This window comes from Naegleria fowleri, assembly GCF_008403515.1.
Source record: "Naegleria fowleri strain ATCC 30894 chromosome Unknown tig36, whole genome shotgun sequence".
Classification (NCBI taxonomy): domain Eukaryota; phylum Heterolobosea; class Eutetramitea; order Acrasida; family Naegleriidae; genus Naegleria; species Naegleria fowleri.
Window position 1 is genome coordinate 375,045 of NW_025407968.1, and position 20,690 is coordinate 395,734.

At 34.1% G+C, this 20,690-nt stretch overlaps 10 protein-coding genes across 10 annotated transcripts; 5 read left to right on the forward strand and 5 right to left on the reverse strand.

Annotated features, from left to right (window-relative positions):
• Positions 1-74: 74 nt before the first annotated feature.
• On the reverse strand, positions 75-1,979 carry FDP41_004149 (uncharacterized protein; the record flags this gene model as incomplete). Its single annotated transcript, XM_044707532.1, has 1 exon — positions 75-1,979. One exon carries the CDS (start codon positions 1,977-1,979, stop codon positions 75-77), a length of 1,905 nt encoding a protein of 634 aa, XP_044561567.1.
• Positions 1,980-2,418: 439 nt separating this feature from the next.
• FDP41_004150 (uncharacterized protein) lies at positions 2,419-3,492 on the forward strand (the record flags this gene model as incomplete). Its single annotated transcript, XM_044707534.1, has 1 exon — positions 2,419-3,492. One exon carries the CDS (start codon positions 2,419-2,421, stop codon positions 3,490-3,492), a length of 1,074 nt encoding a protein of 357 aa, XP_044561568.1.
• Positions 3,493-3,552: 60 nt separating this feature from the next.
• FDP41_004151 (uncharacterized protein) lies at positions 3,553-3,924 on the forward strand (the record flags this gene model as incomplete). Its single annotated transcript, XM_044707535.1, has 1 exon — positions 3,553-3,924. The coding sequence occupies one exon, from the start codon at positions 3,553-3,555 to the stop codon at positions 3,922-3,924; it is 372 nt and encodes a 123-aa protein (XP_044561569.1).
• A 51-nt stretch (positions 3,925-3,975) lies between these two features.
• FDP41_004152 (uncharacterized protein) lies at positions 3,976-5,112 on the forward strand (the record flags this gene model as incomplete). The annotated part of the gene is made up of 1 exon (XM_044707536.1): positions 3,976-5,112. The coding sequence occupies one exon, from the start codon at positions 3,976-3,978 to the stop codon at positions 5,110-5,112; it is 1,137 nt and encodes a 378-aa protein (XP_044561570.1).
• Positions 5,113-5,191: 79 nt separating this feature from the next.
• On the forward strand, positions 5,192-8,586 carry FDP41_004153 (uncharacterized protein; the record flags this gene model as incomplete). The annotated part of the gene is made up of 6 exons (XM_044707537.1): positions 5,192-5,213; positions 5,479-6,330; positions 6,517-7,389; positions 7,622-8,164; positions 8,281-8,384; positions 8,458-8,586. The coding sequence occupies 6 exons, from the start codon at positions 5,192-5,194 to the stop codon at positions 8,584-8,586; spliced, it is 2,523 nt and encodes an 840-aa protein (XP_044561571.1).
• A 204-nt stretch (positions 8,587-8,790) lies between these two features.
• Positions 8,791-12,246, reverse strand: FDP41_004154 (uncharacterized protein; the record flags this gene model as incomplete). The annotated part of the gene is made up of 1 exon (XM_044707538.1): positions 8,791-12,246. The coding sequence occupies one exon, from the start codon at positions 12,244-12,246 to the stop codon at positions 8,791-8,793; it is 3,456 nt and encodes a 1,151-aa protein (XP_044561572.1).
• A 116-nt stretch (positions 12,247-12,362) lies between these two features.
• Positions 12,363-14,504, forward strand: FDP41_004155 (uncharacterized protein; the record flags this gene model as incomplete). The annotated part of the gene is made up of 1 exon (XM_044707539.1): positions 12,363-14,504. One exon carries the CDS (start codon positions 12,363-12,365, stop codon positions 14,502-14,504), a length of 2,142 nt encoding a protein of 713 aa, XP_044561573.1.
• An 82-nt stretch (positions 14,505-14,586) lies between these two features.
• Positions 14,587-16,647, reverse strand: FDP41_004156 (uncharacterized protein; the record flags this gene model as incomplete). The annotated part of the gene is made up of 2 exons (XM_044707540.1): positions 14,587-16,232; positions 16,491-16,647. The coding sequence occupies 2 exons, from the start codon at positions 16,645-16,647 to the stop codon at positions 14,587-14,589; spliced, it is 1,803 nt and encodes a 600-aa protein (XP_044561574.1).
• Positions 16,648-17,115: 468 nt separating this feature from the next.
• FDP41_004157 (uncharacterized protein) lies at positions 17,116-18,881 on the reverse strand (the record flags this gene model as incomplete). The annotated part of the gene is made up of 2 exons (XM_044707541.1): positions 17,116-17,841; positions 18,084-18,881. The coding sequence occupies 2 exons, from the start codon at positions 18,879-18,881 to the stop codon at positions 17,116-17,118; spliced, it is 1,524 nt and encodes a 507-aa protein (XP_044561575.1).
• Positions 18,882-19,098: 217 nt separating this feature from the next.
• On the reverse strand, positions 19,099-20,673 carry FDP41_004158 (uncharacterized protein; the record flags this gene model as incomplete). The annotated part of the gene is made up of 1 exon (XM_044707542.1): positions 19,099-20,673. The coding sequence occupies one exon, from the start codon at positions 20,671-20,673 to the stop codon at positions 19,099-19,101; it is 1,575 nt and encodes a 524-aa protein (XP_044561576.1).
• Between the last annotated feature and the right edge of the window lie 17 nt (positions 20,674-20,690).

The window sequence follows — 20,690 nt, forward strand, 5'->3', positions numbered from 1 at the left end:
TCAAACTGAATTTGTTTACACAAGAATGAAAATTTTTGATCAATCAACATGAATAATTTACTGGAAATTTTCTATTACTTGATGTACTTGTCATAGTGTTGAATGAATGAGTTGAGTTCTTGAGTTTTACCACTCAAAGCATTCATGGCTTTTTGATAAACCGATGAAATAGTTTTAAGACGTTGTTGTTTTTTCAAGTACTGCATATACTGAATGTAAACCTTCCAATCATTCTTATTTTCAACCATTTGTTGTTCAAACAAGTGATTCAATAATTGTTGGACTCGCGAGTAGTAAGGTCCTTCTTGATGTTGTTGCTCTAATTCATTAATTTTCTTGGTGAGATGATTGAGCATCATTTGATAAACTTGATGATCATTTGGAGGCAAAGATCCAATTAATTTCACGACTCGATCTAATTGTTGGAATCCTTCACTTGTGAAAATGTCATCACCAGAAGCAAATCGTTTGAAGAATAACTTTTTCATTTGAACACTATTGAGAGTATTCTTGATGGCATCTACATGCATTTGATAAATATATTCTTGAGAGAATGTTTGAGTGGAGGATGGATGATCAAGATGTGGTAATAAATTCTTATAAAATTCAATCTTACTCTCATTCTCGATAGATTTAGGGCCATTCACCCATTTGCAAGCATATTCAATAGAATCTTTTGAATAATTTGTCAATTCTAATAACAGAGTTAAACACTTGACAAAATCATGAGAATCGACGCTTCTCAATTTTTCTAACATGACATGACTTTGTTTCAACATTCTAATCACAACACTCGTATGTGCTTCTCTTTGATAGGATAATAAAATATTTGAATAGATGAAGAGTGTTCTAAAAGTTAACAGGCTACATTGATTCATCTTGTTAAATACTTGATGAATTCTATTAATGAATGATATATCACCACCACTCATGCTAAATAAATCACTTAATAATAAAATATAATAGTGATACATGAGAGTAGTATGACATACTCGATCACAAATATGGTCCATCACTGATAGAATAGTTTCATAATTGGGTAGAGGAGAATTGGTCGACATTGTAGTAGTACTCGAGTTGTGGTGTTGTGGTGTTAAATATTCTAATTTAAATTTCATAATGAGATAGAGACATTTTTCATTAGTTCTATAATTTTTCAATAACACATTGGATAGAATGTGTTGGATCATGTTTGGAAAGAATACATTGGATTCTCCACTACTACTAGTAGTAGTCTCTTCTTCCTCATTTTCATCCATTTCAAGAATATCTTGTTTCTTCTTCTTACAAGATTCTCTCCAATAAAAAAGTAATAGTTTTAAAATACTGAAAAAGTGTTCATAGTGAATTTCTTGAATACTTTCGAGCATGGTATTAAATATTGTTGAGAAATCATCATATTCTTCCTTAATTAATTTCAATTTCATGAGTTCCATATATAGAAAAACACCGCTGTGAGGAATGGCCTTAATACCTTTCTTTAACACTTCCATACTATTATCAATTGCTTGGTTGTATTCAAATTCAAATTTAGCATATAACAACCATAAATGTTCTTGGTTTGAGTGTTTGGATAGAACTTGATCGAATGCAGCATTGGGTTTCAATTGATACTGCACACAAAAGTCAATATAAGATTTAAATAGATATACTTGAGTACTAAATTTGGAAATACCAATTTTGAATTGATTATATGGAAACTGTAAATGAATGTTGAATTCATTATTCTTCTTTTTTGAGAGCTTTAGTCTTGCTTTAATCAAAGTTAATAAATTCAACTCGAAGAGCATATGACTGAGATATGGATGCAATAAATCTTCTTTTGGAAGTGATGAGGCTAACAAGTATAAATAGTCTGTTCTCTTTTGAACAATTTTAGCAATTTCATCATTTGAGAATATATTCTTAAATTTCAATTCATTGAGAGAATCTACTTGGAGTTCTAATTGTTCGGAAATGAAAATTTGTTGTTCATTCATGATGATGATGATGAAGAATTGTTATTATTAAAAATCCAATGGAGAAGCGAGTTCGTTTTTGAGAATTTCCGAAACACGTGATGAAAAACAATCCGTGTGGTGATGATGATGTCAGACCAACTTCAGAAGAACCCAACGTCCAGAAAGAGAGAGAGAGAATTGGTGTTGTTCAATTTTTTTTTCGAACCAATAACCTGATCTGAGGTTATTCAAAAAATTCAGGTGTGGGTTTATTCGATGATAAACGTTGTTCGATGGTTATGTTACAAGCCGAACGTAGCAGATACGTAGTGACTTCCTTGCAGGCACCCCGGAAGCAAAGGCGTTTAAACTGCTCACGATAACAGCAGCAAAATATCCCTGCTATGGATTCAAACGCTGGACCAGTTCAGTTGGCTGCCACAGTTCCAGGAAAGTTCCACACCAACAACCTCAAAAAATGAACAAGTCGTGTTGCAACACCCTCGAGTCAACTGCTCTTCGACATCCTCCATCATCATCATCATCATGGTTATCAAGCATTCGGAAACGATCATTATCACTCCTTGTAGTAACAGTTACGGCATTAGTACAACCATTCTATCCATCATGTCAATATTCTAATCAACGACGAAGATTCTTTACAACCTCCGTTGTGATTGGGTCTCCAAACCATCATCCATCACCATCATCATCGACTCGTTCCAAGATGATTGAATCCTCTTCATCCCCAGAAAAGCCACATTCACATGATAGTCCTTTCAAATCATCATCTCACCTTTTTAAGAAATTATTTCAAATCTATTCTCGCTTGTATCAATTTCTCATCAATTCTATTCTCAAATTTCAAGTGAATTATTCCAAAATATTCTTTGCATCGTATGATCGAGATTATTCTCAACATTTTAGTGATTTAAAAAATAATTATAAGATTAAAAGTGGGAGTTCCTATGATTCAACTTTGTCTGGACGGTTTGCCCAAACTCGAAAAGACTCGGATTTGGACAATATGGAAACTCTTGATCCTCTTTTCGAAAAAGATTTATTTTTGTATTTTGTATTTAAAAATCATTTGTTAGTGAAATATTTACAATTATTAGAAACACATGGAAAGCAACAACAACAAAAGAACAAAATTGATGAAACACATCCACCTCTCTTACTGCATGAATTGTTTGCTTCTGAACAATGTTATCATGATTTTATGAAACATTTGAAATTAGATGATGGTTCATTTCAAGTTGAAAATATTCAAAATATTGATATTCTTAATATTCAAAATAATATTGTAGACAATGATAAAATTCAAGTATTAATGGATGTTGAAATGTATAGCTATTCAAAAGATGGAACATACTATTACTCGGTATTCTATATTGAAAAGAATTATCCAATGAATGATAGCGAAAAACCAAATCATTCAAAAACCAAAGATGAATTAGAGGCTTTGAAGCAATTCATCTCAGGATGGAAATTCTCTCGAGTACCTCAAATCATGAAACTTGAAACATCATCGCCTCAGGATTTGAATTGAATGCTTTCTTTTTGCAAGCCTTTTTCATGCTCTTCTCGCGACTTGACTTTCAAAATAAAAATGAGTTCAACAGCAACCACAACGCCCTCTTCGAATCCCTCTTCAACGACCACTCCAGCAAGAAAACCCCGAGAAAATATTCTTGATTTATCACAATATGTATCGAAATCAGTACTTGTAAAATTCATCGGAGGAAGAGAAGTTTATGGAATATTACGAGGCTATGATACAATGATAAATTTAGTATTGGAAGATTGTTATGAGTTTATTCGGGATTCACAAGATCATCACAAAAGAAAATTAGGTGAAAATAACAAACAATATGTCCGAAAGCTAGGAATTGTGATATGTCGAGGAACGTCATTGATGCATCTTTGTCCTGTCGATGGAACTGAAGAAATTGAAAATCCTTTCGAAGAGGACGAAGAATAATCTTTTGGTGTGGCCCTTGAAGAATATGAAATGTCCAAATAAAAACAAAAAATGCTCATCAAAGTCCTTCAAAGTAGTACTCGCTCTCAAACTCCCATCATCAAGCCTTTGATGAAAAATTTCTTGTCTCAACATTCATCGCTCGGAAATTGTGCGGTGATGAACAAATTAATTTCAGGTTCATCTACTTTCTCATCATTCCATACAACTTTGAAGACTGGAGTATCGGATCGTGAAACCGAATGGGAAAGACAACACAGAGAAAGAATGAAAAAACAAGAACAATTATGGAAGGAATCACCCGAGAAATTGATTAGATACTTTGTCGAGTTGAAATTCCTCAAGAATTGGAATAGAAGCAAAGTACTTGTATTACTTGTGTTGTTGTTTGTTGGTTATTATGCGTATGACAAAGTATCGGGCCGTCATGGATTAGCCGCTGGTATTTATCAATTATTGAACGGTCCAAAGAAGGGAACAGGAGCCGTTATTGAGGATGATCCACAGACCAACCAGCAACCTACTGATGATGAAACCGTTGCCACATCTCCAAAGCAACAATTATTGGATCGTATTGATCCATCTCGCATGAGAACATTTGCATATTTGGATGTTGAACACGCCGACTCTCGCTTTCAAAATGTAATCAAGGGACGAATTATTATTGGATTGTACGATAAAGTGGTTCCTGTAACCAGTTACAATTTTGAAAAATTATGCGAAAGCAAGGAATTGAAAGGAACTATTTTCCATCGTGTGATTAACAAATTTATGATTCAAGGAGGTGACACAAAACAAGGAACAGGAATGTCAAGTGTTCCATACATTGGAAGAGCAACAGATACCTCTGTACCAGAAGAATTGAAGAATAAGATTAATGATATGATTATCAGAGATTCTCTGGGAAATGTAATTCAATTTAAGGATGAGAATTTTGACCTTAAACATAGCGAACCATATTTGGTGTGTATGGCAAACAGAGGACCAAATACAAACGGTTCTCAATTCTTTATTACCACTGAATCAACACCACATTTGGACAATAAGCATGTGGTATTCGGCAAGGTATTGCAAGGAATGGAAATTGTGGATCAATTACAAAAAGTAAGAACAAGTGCACGTGACAAACCAATTGACTCCATCAAAATTGTTGACTGTGGTGTGTTAAGCATTGATGAGTTATTGTAAATAACACAAGAATGCAATGGCATTAAATTGGCAAATAATTTGGCACCCGATCAATTTGGCAATCTTTCATATTTAAAAAATGAGTGAAAACGATCATCAGGGTACGTTGATGAAGCTTGAGAAAATTTTGAGAATTGACTGACGAGCAAAATCACACATGACTCTCATTCTTGTCATGATACAACAATATTAATTCGAATCAAAAAACCACCTCTTGTCTTCGCTCTCATTCATCCACTACCATTCGTTTTATGGATTGAATCATGATCAATAATGAATCACTCATTGCAAATAACGACGCAATCCATCTTGATGATGATGATCAACCTTGACTCTAAAATATTATTTTTGTCATGATGATAAAAGAGATGGAAACAACAAGAACTTCTTCTGAAAGAAGAACATCACCACAATTGGGAGGAAATGCACCAACAGATGATGCCGAACACACCATTGATCTTCATGAACAGACTCCCGGAGTGGCTGATGAACCACAATTTCAAGAACCCAAAGTCAAATCCATCATCTTTTATATTTTCATTGGCCTTTTCTTAGTGTTGGCTTTCGGTTGCACCATTGCAGCCTTTGTAAGCACTTTCTTACAATTTCCAGTTCCGGATCAAACATGGAAGAACACAGCCTTTGATCTTCCAATGGAGTCACTCTTTACATCGATGGCCAGTGGATTCTTAGCCTTGTTCGTTGTGGTCTTTTTGAGTTTACGTGTATTGAGCTTTAAAGTTGGTACCTATGAATTCAATGGAAGCAAGTGCTATGAAATTAGTCAATACATTGCTGATGGTGCTCGTGCTTTCCTTGTTCGAGAGTTTCAAGTCTTGACTGTATTTATAGTGGTCGTTGCAGGTATCTTGTTTGCAGTGGATCAATCGGGATACTTTGTGGCCACACCTGTATGTTTCCTTGTAGGAGCCGTCACGAGTTCAATCACTTCCATAATTGGAATGTATATTGCCACTCGTGCCAATGTAAGAACCACCAATGCAGCTCGTACTTCTCTCAATCAAGCCTTGAAGGTTGCATTTAGTGCAGGAACGGTCATGGGTTTGTCAGTCGTGGGTTTAGGATTGGTCATGTTGACTCTTTGTTACATGATCTTTAGAAATTTGAGTGCTTTGGCTGGTTTTGGTTTTGGAGCTAGTAGTATTGCATTGTTTGCTCGTGTGGGTGGTGGTATCTATACAAAGGCAGCAGATGTTGGTAAGTAGAGTTGTTGTTGTTGTAGTACTCTTTAAAAAAAGTGTATAATTATGACCATGATCAATCACACACACACACTCTAATCTTTGGTGAATTTAATATATGGATATCTGTATGAAATTTCATAATGACCACATCTCTGAATCATGTCTTTCATGTCTGTATTCAAAATAATAACTCCTATAGGTGCTGATCTTGTTGGTAAGGTGGAATCCAACATTCCTGAAGATGATCCAAGAAATCCTGCAGTCATTGCTGATAACGTTGGAGACAATGTTGGAGACGTGGCTGGAATGGGAGCTGATTTATTCGAATCCTATGTTGGAAGTATTATTGCAGCTGCCACTCTTGGATCACAATTCTTTGGATCGGTGGGTGTTGCTGCACCTTTCTATTTGAGTGCCAGTGGTATTTTATGTTCCATCATTGGAAGTTCATTGGTGAGTGTGAACAGTTCGAGTGCTTGGTGGCCATTGAATTATTTGGTTGCACCTTTCCGAAGACATGATCGAACTCACACCACTCATGATACCACTCATGATATGGAACAGAGTCAAATGGATGAAGAACATGCTCCTGATGTCAATCCTGCCACTCAAAGTAGTCTCTTAATGGCTATTCGTAGAGGAATTTTCGGTGCTGCCCTTTTAAATATTTTGTTAGGTGCATTAATTTTATTCTTATTATTCGATCCATTAACACAAGCATGGGCCATCTTTTTATGTTTCCTTATTGGTATTGCAAGTGGAGTGTTAATTGGTTTAGCTACTGAATATTGTACTTCATTTGCCTATCGACCAACCAAATCCATTGCTGAGAGTGGTCTCACTGGTGCTGCACCAGTCATTATTAAGGGTCTCAGTGTTGGAATGCTTTCAACAGTTGCACCTGTGGTGATTATTGTATTGAGTATTATTTTCAGTGTCTTGTTGGGTGATTTTGCTAGTGGAGGTAAAAGTGGAGGTGGAATTTATGGTATTGCCATTGCAGCAGTTGGAATGTTGAGTACATTGGGAGTGACATTGGCAACTGATGCCTATGGACCTATTGCTGATAATGGTAAGTTACAATATTTTGTATGTCATTTCATCACTCTATTTCATCACTCTATTTCACCAACATTTGTGTTTTTAATTTTTCATACTATGAAATGTATTAATGTATTTGGACCATTTTTTTTTCAAATTCCAACCACCATCACATTCATCTCCACATGTACGACTTTTCTTCTCCCCAATCATTCACATACACTCTCACTACTACTACTACTACTACTCTGCACTTATCATAGCTGGTGGTATTGCAGAGATGAGTCATTTACCACCACTTGTACGTGAGAGAACAGATGCATTGGATGCATTGGGTAATACTACAGCTGCAACTGGTAAAGGATTTGCTATTGGATCTGCCATTTTAACAGCTCTTGCATTGTTGCAAGCATTCTCAACTGAAGCTGGTATTACAAGTGTCAGTTTATTAGAAAAGGATGTTATGAGTGGTTTGATATTTGGTGCTTGCTTACCATATATTTTCAGTGCATTAACAATGACTGCTGTTGGTGATGCTGCCATGTCTATTATTGTGGAAGTAAGAAGACAATTCAAAGAAATTGATGGATTACTTGAAGGAAGACCAGGTGTTAAAGCAGATCATACTAAATGTGTGGATATTTCAACAAAGAGTTCTTTAAAGAAGATGATTCTTCCTGGATTGTTGTCTATTATTGCTCCAGTGTTGATTGGCTTTGCTGGACGTCAGAAAATGTTAGCTGGTCTTTTGGGTGGAAGTTTATCAAGTGGATTCTTGTTGGCAGTGACCATGGCCAATGCAGGAGGTAAGTACTAGTAGACACAACACTCATTGTTGTGAATGATGTTGAATTTCACACAACAATACACTGGTTCACACAACAATACTCATTGATCATCTCTATTTTCTTGATCCTTACAGGTGCATGGGATAACGCCAAGAAATACATTGAAAGTGGTGCCTTGGTTGATAAGGAGACTGGTGAGGTTCAAAGAAAAGGATCGGCTGCTCACAAATCATGTGTGGTATGTTTTTAATATGATTTGTAATTATTTTTAGGTTCATTTGCATGTTTTCAAAAATTCAAAATCTTGCTAGGTTGGTGATACTGTTGGAGATCCATTTAAGGATACTAGTGGACCTGCCCTGAACATTTTGATCAAATTGATGACCATTATTGCATTAGTGATAGCTCCAGTGTTGAAACAAATTTATGGAGAACAATAATGATGCATGACCCATATCTATATTTTGAGTCTTACTGTTGATGTTAATTATGAGAAATTTTGTAAATATATATTTGCAATGAATTGTCCATTATAGTTTTATTATAGTTTTTTCATTCTTGGTGGTTTTCTTAATCTTCAAAAGTTGACTAATTTCGTTTCTTGAAACCGACTTGGACAAGCAATTAATGCTTAAATCTTTCCTCTATGAGGCGCACATTACACTAACGCATGCACATACAATCAATGTTGAGAGAGCATCAAACATGTATTTTGGGGCAAAGATATCCCAGGTCATTAAATGTCTTCTTTGAATAAATGCGCACAACATGCTTGTTACCAGCAAGCAAACATTCAGCAAGAGAAATCTGGAATAATTTTGTATCGACTGAAATGACAGTTCTTTTCTTGATGTTACCAAACTAGTGGTTCGATCAAGAGGAGGAGAGTGTGAAATCCATAAATTCAAAGTGATAGTCAATATAATTTTGAAGGAAAATTGATTAAGCATGACTAGTATTCCAGAGAATACCATATGTGCATTTGAAATACCAACAAATGCACTATTCCAATGAATGGTTGTCATTGAATTTTGATGTCCTAAACTAAAATATGCTTGAACACCAAAAAGGAAAATATCAATGATTTGACTCTCTTTTGAACGAACTTCCAATGACTCTGTGACTCTTTGGGCTTGAGTAATTAAATAGTAATAGTGATATTGTGCAAGTAAAATAACAAATGTATATAAATATCTATGATCATATAAGATCAATAAGGGACTAATGGAAATGATAAAGAAATAGAGAAAGAATAGATTCTTTGAGTTGGTCGTAGAGTTAACAGAGGTGGTTGTGGATGGTTCTTCTTTCACATAATCTTTGAAAACTAATCGAATACCAACATAGACCACTGTGATCACAAAAAGGGCATACAGACCTTGTGCCACTCGATTCGAAATTTCTACAAGACTCTCATTTACAAAATAATAAAAACTCAACACGAGAATGAATGAGAGTGGTAAATAAATATATAAAATGAAGAAAGTGGTGAAAGTATGTGAATGGCAAGTCGAGCTTTCATCATGATTCAATCGTTGTTTCAAATGTTCTCTCAATACATAATAAATCACGAGTAAATACATCAATTTCATCATGAAATGATTTGAAAAAATGATCGTTGTGAGATTATCATCAATGAATGAACTCGAATGATATCTGTATCGAATCATAGAACTTGATTGATTCAATAAGATTAAAAGAATAATGACATTCCAGGTGTGAGTGCTGTTCTGAAGAGTACTCTTTGTGGTTCTTTGCATGCTCTTCATTGTTGAACGACGATAATCTTTTCTTTTCACATAATTGAGTTGTAAGAAATAGAATAGAATGATTCTAAAAATTGATAAATAATTCACCATTCGATCTTCATAAATAATAAAACTATTTGAAAATAAACTCATCGAATATCCAATCACACAAATGAGATCAATCCATGTCGGTAGTATGGAAAGTAATTGTTTCCATTGTTGTACGAGTATTTGATGTTTTTTCATCAAGTATTTCAATTGTTCATAAATTCCAACAAGTAGTGTGAAAAAACAAAGATGAATATGAATCATTTCATAGTAAACATTCAATTTGGAAAAAAGAGATGCAATGGAATCCAAAGACAATGAATTCCATAGTGAATCAATACCATTCAAAGAACAAGTCAATGAATCATCCTTCTCTGTTTGAAGAGCAATCAATAATTTGAATAGAAATAATAACACACTAGAACCAATGACACCAACATGTAAACCACGACGAAGAAAGAATGGATTCTCAATCATCTCATTGTGAGTATTTTCATGATGATTCAACATTCTCTGTGTGAAATTTTCAAATAACAATAAAATCCAACTTCCCACCAATAATCCCATTCCAATATATAAATAATAATGATTGAAAGTTGCCCAACTCTCTCGACATTGTTTCACAATTTCTTGAATAAATTGTTCATAGAGTTTGTATGCTTCATTGAATGATTTCTGTTGTTGGAAAGATTCATTGTATACGTTCTGAAAAGATTCATTGAATGATGATGATGCTTCTGCTGCTTGTTCATTGGCTTTTCTGAAAAGTATTTGTAAATGTTTCCATTTCTCTCTTTCAATAAAAGAATGATCTAAATTTAAATATTCTTCAATGTATCGATAGATTTGATGAGCATTTTCTTGTAGTAGAATGAGAAGAAGAGAAGGATGATTTTGAATCCATCTCTTGGGAATCATGGAAGGAATGATTTTTCCCAAGTTCACAAAAGGAATTGGAATATTTAAGAGAAGACTTAATGTTGGAACGAGATCAATTTGAGGAATAGTTGTAAAAGTAGAAGTAAAAGTAGTAGTAAAAGTAGTTGAAGTAGATTCAGTAGTAGTTGAAGTAGTAGTTGAAGTAGATTCGATATGAGTCCTAATATGAGATTCAGCCCTATTATTATTATGATTATTATTATTACTAGTAATAGTATTATTACTATCAAAAGAACTTGAAAATAATTCTTGAAATGGAGAATATACAAAAAGAAGTGAATCAACTTCAAGTTCTGAATTTCCTCCATGATCTCCATGATCATTCATTCCATGATCACCAAATATTAAAATCATGGTATCATTTCTAAAAATGGATCGAGTCACATGTTCAATCATTTGATTCATTTGTTGTAATTTCAAATCCATTTCTGAGTGATGAACACCATATCGATGACCACAATGATCGACACCAAGAAAATGTGCAATTAATACATTTCTTTGATATTCACTTTTTTGAAAAGATTCCAATTCTGAATTTAAATGTTCTAAAATTCCATTATCGACTGTATGAAGATCCCAAACATTAAAAGATGGATATAAATAATGAGTATTAAAATACACAGAGGTATTAAATAAATATTTCCAAGTATCATCTCCTAAAACCACAATATTTGAATTAAAATGTTTTAACTGTGAAATTAAATTATCTTCAATGACTTGTTCACTGTTAAAATTATATAAAGCTTCTAAAAAAGTTGGTAATGATCCTGTGGTTAAACTTTTTAATCGTTGACTGGTAGTGGTGGGTGCATCTGCAACAAATTTAAATAATCTTGTGTGATTGGGATATTTAGATTTTAAAATTGACAAGAATGGTAATTGATCATAAAAGTCAAAACGTAAGGCATCAATCAAAAGAATAATGATATTGAAAGGATTGGATTCATTCATGTAGGTACGATTAGAGTAAGAGTATTGAGAAGGATCATTCTTTTTTGATGATAATTCTGTTTGAGAAGGATCATTCTTTGATAATGTAGTGAATGATGAAAGAGAAGAATCTTCATGATTGGATGAAGAGATTGACCTTTCAACAATGGATTCATCACTTGTGATTGATTTTTTTTGAAAAGAATCATTCCGAGACAAGGAATTTCTATATTTTGAATTTGGTAAAATCATTCTGCTCACTAAAAATCCTTTAAATGTGAAGAAATAAATTGCACTCACGATCATGACAATCATTGCAAGAAGGAATAATGAGGAGGAGGAGTAGTGCCATGTATGGGTCATTGAAGTGGTGGTGGTGTTGTTCGTGGTGGTGGTGATGTTTGAACGAATGACAACATCACTGTGTTTGAACATTTTTTTGAAAATTTTACTTTTTACTTTTCAACAACATAATTGCATACGAATTAAGACAATGGACTTCCAAACACATCAATCTAAGGCAACAGGCCTTTATCTCACACAGAAACACAATGAATCACGGATTATTACTTTCATCTTTAGCCAAAAAGAACAAATCGTCATTCCTATTGGTAAATTTAGACATTGAAGGTGCTTACGATTCCGTTGAAAACCATATTATTGAAAAAGCTCTCACGCATTGTGAGTTTCCAGAGGAGTTGAAATCTTTCATACTAAATTCATATAAGAATCAAACGTTACAATTAGAAATTAATCAGCATCTCTCAAGACCATTCACAAAAACAAGAGGAATACCACAAGGATGCCCTCTAGCTCCTCTTATATATGATTGTATTACTCAACTCATAATTGACAAATGTATACAACAATGGAAAATATCAATCAAACCAACCAAGCTTAATATTAACGATATTGGATTACTCTGCTTCGCTGATGACATTAATTTTATTGCAAACAGATATTGCAATTATAACGAAAGACTTGATAATATTTCAAAATGGCTCGGCCAATTAAGCCTAAACATTAATCCTTCAAAATCCATGTCAACCACTCTCCCAACTAAAAGCATAATGAAACCAATGATAGATGGTACAATTATACCAAGATTCAAAAACCTTCGAGTGCTTGATCATTATCCTTGGGATGACTCTACTCTAAATGAAGATATTGAAAAAAGAATCCTCCAATTTCAACTCTCACTCAAATATATTCCACTGAAAAGAATGGAGATAACAAATATTAAGAAAGTAATCTTTGCCAAATGTACTAGTTTATTTACACACATTTTACGAACAAATTATATTCCTGAAACGCTTGTTGATAGAATCAACATTGAAGTAAGAAAAGCAATAAGAAAGAAAATTTTCATGCATAATGCTAGTCCAACAAACTATTTTCACCTCCCAATCACCTATGGTGGATTAGGTATTCCAAGATTCGACATCTTTGCTGATGAAATTAGAATCAAAACAGCCCTTTATCTTATTAACAATGAGAACGAACTCCTTAGAGAAGTTTATTCAGAAGGAATTAAATATGAAAATTCGATTTTTAAGGAAATGAATAGATCAATGAAGAAATACAAGATCAAACCTCAACAATTTAACAATGATGAAAATCTTCCAAAACTCAAAGGAAAGAATTTTACTATTTACACTGACGGATCAAATCTAAACAATTCAACAGGTTTCGGCTTCACCGCCAAAGTCAACAATTCCCAAGAAACCCAAAAATTCTCGTACAAAATTAACAGTGAATACTCACATAACGTCGCTGAATTGTCAGCTATACTCACATCACTAAAGATACTTCCACCTAAATCCAAGGCAAAAATTCACACAGATAGTGAAATATCCATCCACATCTTGAAAAACAAAGCCTATAATGGAATGTTTAACTGCTTTAAACATGAATATCATAAGGTCATTCAACAATCCAAACTGAATATTCAACTAATCAAAGTTAAAGGACACGTCAACGAAGGAAATATCAAAGCTGATGAATTAGCAAAGAAAGGAGCTCAAGAGCACAACTACTTTGACATTAGGAAACTTTTTTCAAACCAAACCATCCTTACTACATCAAATACCATTATTTTCGACATCAAAAAATCCATACAAAAGAAACGTTACGAAGTAATGTTTAGCCAATTTGATAGAAATAATTCCAGTCTACACCTTACCAAGAACTGGTCATCTATCAATCTGAAATTCATCAAATCTAAAATTGACACAGAGACTAAATGGTCAATCTGGAGAAATCTGACAAGTAATCATATCAAACAACATAAGGAAAGACAATGCGCTCACTGCAAATGCCCCGGAACCCTAAAACATTTTATATACTATTGCCCTAACACTCAATGTTTTAGGGACTTTTTCTACACAAAATTCCTAGAAATTACATCAATAAGATGCATCCTCAACGATTATCAAGAATCAAGATACTGTGATAGAAGAAAAGTTTTCATCATCCACCATGACGGAGTAATGATTCGAGATACTCAAATACCCAACCTTAAAAATTTACCAAATATTTACCAAAATTGGCCTGAAATCCAAATAATTCTCACCTTACTAGTTGGTAAATGTCACACCAAATACTATGAAAACTCAAGATTCAAAAAACCATTTCAAAAACAATCCCCAATCCTCACGGATTTACCAGCACCAATGGTGTTAACAATCGGCTAATTGGATTTTTTTGAAAATTTAAAAAAAAATTCAAACAAGACATTCGAAATGATTTTTTTTTAACTCTCGATTTTGAAAATTATTAACATAATAATAAACAATATTTCAACAGGTATAACCATTCATCTCTCTCATAGGAATTCTCAAATTCAAAAAGCCATTTCTTCTTTTCAGTTCGATCATTTAATGTTAAAGTTCGATGATTCGATGGAAATGAATTCTTTTTAGGTTGATCATTAATAGTAATATAACACAAATTTGATAATTCCATTTCTTCCAATGGTTTCATATCTGAATGAAAGATATCATTGTTGTTACCATCTGCATTGAAAATTAAAACTTTAAATTTAGATTTAGCATTCACTGTGAGTAAAATGTGTCTCTTTTTCAATTTGGAATTTTGAAAGAAGGATTTCACATCTTTTTTCATGACAATTCCTTGTTTGAGAATGGTATATTTCACATGAGAATCAGAATATTCTTTGATCATGGAATGAGTGTGTTGTTGTTGTTGTTGATTGTTTTTAACAAATAAATAATGACTCAACGATCGAAGTGATGATAAATTTAGAACTTGATTGGTGTTTGGGATGTGACTGAAAATTTCATCACTAAATAAGGAAGAAATAATATTTTGATGATAAGAATCTAAATGTTGTTGTTGTGTCGATGAATTGACACATGACGTCATTTCAATAGGAGGAATAGTGATCCAAATGTTATTAAGATTTTGATTAGCAGTAGTATGATTCATTGTAGTATTAGTACCAGTATTAGTAGTATTAGTAGTATTAGTACCAGTATTAACACTAGTCGTTGCAGTCAAAAGAGAATCTTTGACATTCATCACAGCAATGAGAGGAGATGAATTGGTGAATGCTTGTTGAATCAATGTTGGACTTGAAGAATTCAAGGGTGATAGGACATTGTCCATTAGTGACACAAGATTCTTTTCCTTCATTTGTTGTTGTTGTTGATCGGAAGAGGATTTTAAGAGATTTCGATTCATTCGTGTGGAAATGAGATAATTGTTGGTTGTTGTTGAGGGTGAAGAATCATTGGTTGGTGAATTTCTTGCAAATGATTCATTAATAAATTCTGATATTAAATTAAATACATTTTGTGAATGTTTGCATTCTTCTAAACATGTCTCTAATAATTCTTGTTTGTCAAAAAGTGTGACATATTTCGGTAATTCATTCTTTGCAATGTGATAATGATCTGGTAATGGTGTTGAATTATTTCCTCCATGATGATGATGAGTATTCATATACAATAAACAAGATGAAATGAATCGAATCATTAATTTGAATACATGTGAAAGGATTTCAGTATTGAAAGAATCTTTTTCGAGACCCATCATCGAATCTTGATGATCCACTGCTGTGTGTTGTTGAACAACGGCGCTTGATCTTAGGATCGATGCATCATTTTCAATCTTGGTGCTGTTTATGGTGGTGGTGTTTATGGTGGTGCTAGTGGTGGTAGATGATGGTGGTGGTGGTGATGATGATGATGTAATTACTGTACTTGTTGTTGTTGTTCTCGTTGTTACCAAACAGGATGAATGATAAGCCTTATTCAATACTTGTAATTTCTTGAAAAATTGTTCCACTTTGTATTTCATAAAAGTGTCTAATCCAAGAGAGGATTTCATGATGGGATGAACCATGGATTCAATTCCAAGACTACGAGAAGGTGGAGAGATTTGTTCTCGAGTGAAGGGATCTATTTTCAATGATGAATGATCCATTCATTGTGTTCGGAAGTGATCAGTAGATGAATAATATTCAAATTAAGGGTCATCATCATATGAATCCATATCATTAAATCATCATGATCATATTTTAATCATCATCGTATTATGATTGTATAATTTGAATATAATTTGAATATATACCCGTTTGATTTTCAAATATGAATCCAAAAAAAGAACATGATCATCACCACAAAACCCAATCCTAACAATAACAATCTCCAACTCACCTGTCTTGTTTGTCTTGATCCACTCCAATATTTTACTTCTTTCATAAATTCTTCCATTCAACAAGGCTGGTTCGATAAAGATTGTTTCCGTGAGTGAACAAATGTAGTGCGAAGGAACATCTGGATCATCACTAAAGAATTCTTCTAATGAGGACATTCTCAGAGGAAGTACTATTAGTAATACTGGTTGGGAAAGAGATGCAATCGGACTATAAAGGTTGTGCAGAGAGTATTCAAATGAATTGCAATAATGAAATACAAAGAGAGAGATCAGACTGGTTGTAGGTGATGAGAGATGTGGTGGCTGTATGGTTGTTGTGCGCAATTGTTTGTTGTTGGATTACTATTAATATTGTGTTATTAATATTGTGATTCATCCGGAATGCGTGAGCTGGAAGAGAGAACCAGAAGAGAGAACAATTACAACAGCCACAAACCAAGCAAGTCAAACACAAAATTGTGCTGACACTTGATGATTAGAAAAAGAACTTCTCGGCCAGAGCGCTAGATCCTGACATGATGGTTCTTTCTTTTGGTGCTGACCTCGAATAAGAACCTTAAAGAGTTGTTTTCATGCCTCTTTCGAAATCACTCCAAATAATAACAAAAATCCATTGTTGTTGATTTATTGAGCATCCTTAGTGATGGTAACGGTATCAACAATTTCATTCGTTTTAGCAGCATGGAAATCAAAATGCAACGAATGAACACGAGTTTGTCTTGAGTAAGAGGTTCTCAAAATTCCATAACCTTCATCCTTGTAGAAAATATTAGCACTCCAATCATGACCAAAATGAATATACCATTCATGTGTGACACCTTCAATGCAACCTCCAGCTCCATTGACAATATGGATTGGATATCTCAAATTATGAAAATTATTCTTTCTTTCTACTTGTGTCTTGTAGACTGGATAAGTTCTTTCATAGGAATGAACATGTCCAACCATCATTATATCCACATGATATTTCACAATAATATCTTCAAATGCACTTTGAATTCGAAGAGATTCTCCAGACACTTGTCCATCAGCAGTACTAAAACCATGTTTAGAAGAATAGACAGGTCGATGACCAACCACAATAACCCATGGAGTTTTCTTTCGATCAATACTTGAGAGAGTATGTTCAAGCCATGCCAATTGATCTCCTTTAAAATTATATTCAGAATAGAATGCATTTGGATAATTGGTTTCAGTTGAAATTGACACAAAGGTAATTGGACCATGTTCAAACGAGTACCACATGTTGTGACCATATTGGGAAGTGTTTCGAAGAGGCATAAAGAAACGATGATTGTATGCCATGAAACCTAATTCAAATTTGTGATAAGGTTCGAGTTTTGGTCCTTTCTATTTGTATTTTTACATGAACATGTTGTTATATGAACATACAATGTCATGTTGAATGGTATCAGTTATTGACATTACATTGATTTTCATTTGTTGAAAATATCATTTCCAAATTATCACACAATATCATGTGAGAAATATGGAAATAACACATTATCAATGTCATGTGAAAAATATGGAAATAACACACATGTTGTTCATGTGTAAATTATTATTGGATCATCATATGGACCACTACATACCTCATGATTACCAGGAAGAACCATATAGGAGGTGTAAGGCATAATCTGTTCCATCATGATCATATACTTGGTCCAAATGGCTTGATAGATCAATCCAGGGAAATCATCCGCATAAGAAATGTCTCCCAAATGATAGACAAACATGTTCGTTCCATTGAAATTTTTCACAAACTCTCCGACTTGAGCAATGACGTGTTTGCTATTGGTAGTTCCTTGGTCTCCATACATGACAATGGTAGTTTCTAAACTTTCACTCGTTCTTGGATCAGATCTTGTATGGAAATAATAAATATCAGAAGTCACATTATCATTCAACATGAATCCACATTGATAATAATATTTAGTGGAATATTCCAAGTTTGAAAGTAAAATACTCATATCAAATCCAGTTTGTGAAACTTGTCCGTATTGTGTTACAACATTTCCCAAATGAGCGACTTGAAAATCTCTTTTCAAGGATGCATCCTTGGAACTGTACTTTACAATGGGCTTTCCTAACTTGTTTTCATCATAATTAATGGTATGGAAGGTGACTACCATTTGATTGGGTGTTGAAGTAAAGGCCAAGTGTACTTCAATGGGTTTATATTCATTCTCATCATCAAGATTACTACCAACAGAGCCTTTTATGGAAGAAGTAATGCGAATGTTGTTGTTGTTACTAGAGCGATGCAAATGTTTTGCTGCTGCGATCGGAAAGCCTTCCACCACCACATGGCGGACTAGGTTTGTGCCACAACAATAACAAACAACGACAAGTAGTGCCAACAGAGTCGTAGTTACGGCCGACAGTTTCATCGTTCTCTTGGGTGGTGTTGTTGTTTGATTTTTTCGGGATGGAAAATAAGGGCGACAAGTGTTTTGAAGAAGTCTCAAACATTTATTGTAATCACCATCTCTTTTAACACCCCGGAACAATTCATCTTTTCAAAACTCGTGAGATTCTCACTCTATTATCTGTTACGTACGGATCAACACAAGAATGGCTGTGACAAATGAAAATTTAGTTTTTCTTTTAATCGAAGAAACTATCAGCACTGTCCTGAGCTTGCTGTACATTGGGGGATGAGCTCTTATTCGAGGTATTTTGATATTCGACAGGAAAGTCTTCCTCTTCATTGTCAAGTGAGAACTGATGTGTTGTTGGATTCATGTTGTTTTGTTGTGTTGATTGATCGCTGTTGCTCCACAAAGAATCATCTTCGTCGATGGATGAAATTTTCTTTTCCGATTTTGTTGGAAGAGGAGGAAGCTTGGTTCTGTCAATCTCAGAACTTGTTGTTGGTAGACTTGAAGAGGTGTTTGGTGATACGCTTCCTTTTTGTGTCATACCCTTAAAGAATGATGTCATGGCTGACCAGTTCTTTGACACAACTTCGGATGCCTTGTTTGAAAATTGTTGCAAATTTTCCTCAATTTTCATCTCTTTGATCTTTGCTGAGAATTGAGTCTTTTGATCTTGTTGTTTGATTTTTTCGTTCAAATCCTTGCCAATTTCTTTAACTTTGTCTCTCATAAATGAAAGATATTGCTGTGTTTGGCCTCCAATTTGTTCTGCCTTTTGTGAAACTGTTTGCAGGTTAAAGGATTCACGGATTGGAACAAATTTCAACTTGACATTCTCCACATTTTCGTTCATATGTTTGGCAAATTTTATCCACTGTTCCTTACTATGATTCAAAGATTGTTGAACTTTCTTTGAGATATCATTCTCTTGATCTAATTGTTGAGCTTTGGCTTTCAATTGTTCAAATAAATTCTTTGATTGAATATATCCTTCTTGGAACAAACCTTGAATTGCTGACTGAGAAGATGGAGTTTCTCTTTCTCTGTCTACTGAAACTCTGCTTGACGTTGTTGCTGGTACAGCCGAATTTTGAACAAGCGATTGAGCTTTCTTTCTTGGAATACCAAGTAAATCACACAAATTAAATATATACAATGTGGTCTGTTCGTTCAATTTCATTTCATTCAATAACAGACTTGTGCTAAAACTTTCACTGTTTTCTAAACAAACAACAGCACCATTCAAATCATCAACAATAATAATCTTCTCGACACTACCACAAAACGAAAAGAAGTTTGATATTTCCTGAACAGACAGTTCCTGAACAGGAGTGTTGATACTGACAAAAACAGAACGATGAATTTGATCTAGAGTGAGAGCGTTGATTCCGTATTGATGAACAATATCCTCCGGAATGAGTGATGGTACATAGGCCACTTTTCTCTGAGTCTGGCCATTATTATGATTGTTAGTGCTCGTGGAATGAAACGATGAATTGTTACCGAAGGCTGGAGTTGATTGTCCAGAGCTGGAATGACTATAACTGTCATTATTGCTCGTTGTATCAACAACGGAATAATAAACTTGTTGTTGTGGTTGCATGGAATCATATCCTTCATCACTGCCAGCAATTAATTGTTGATGAGAATGTGGTGATGATGTGTGGTAAAATGTTTGATCATCCTCTTGTTGAATTTTAGGATAAACAACAGTCTGGGTTGTTTGGGACTTGTTATCCTCGGGTTCAAAGGCTTGCTCAAAGTTCGCTTCAAAGTCTGAAGTGTTGTTGTTGTTGTTGGACATTTTTTGTTGTGTAAATT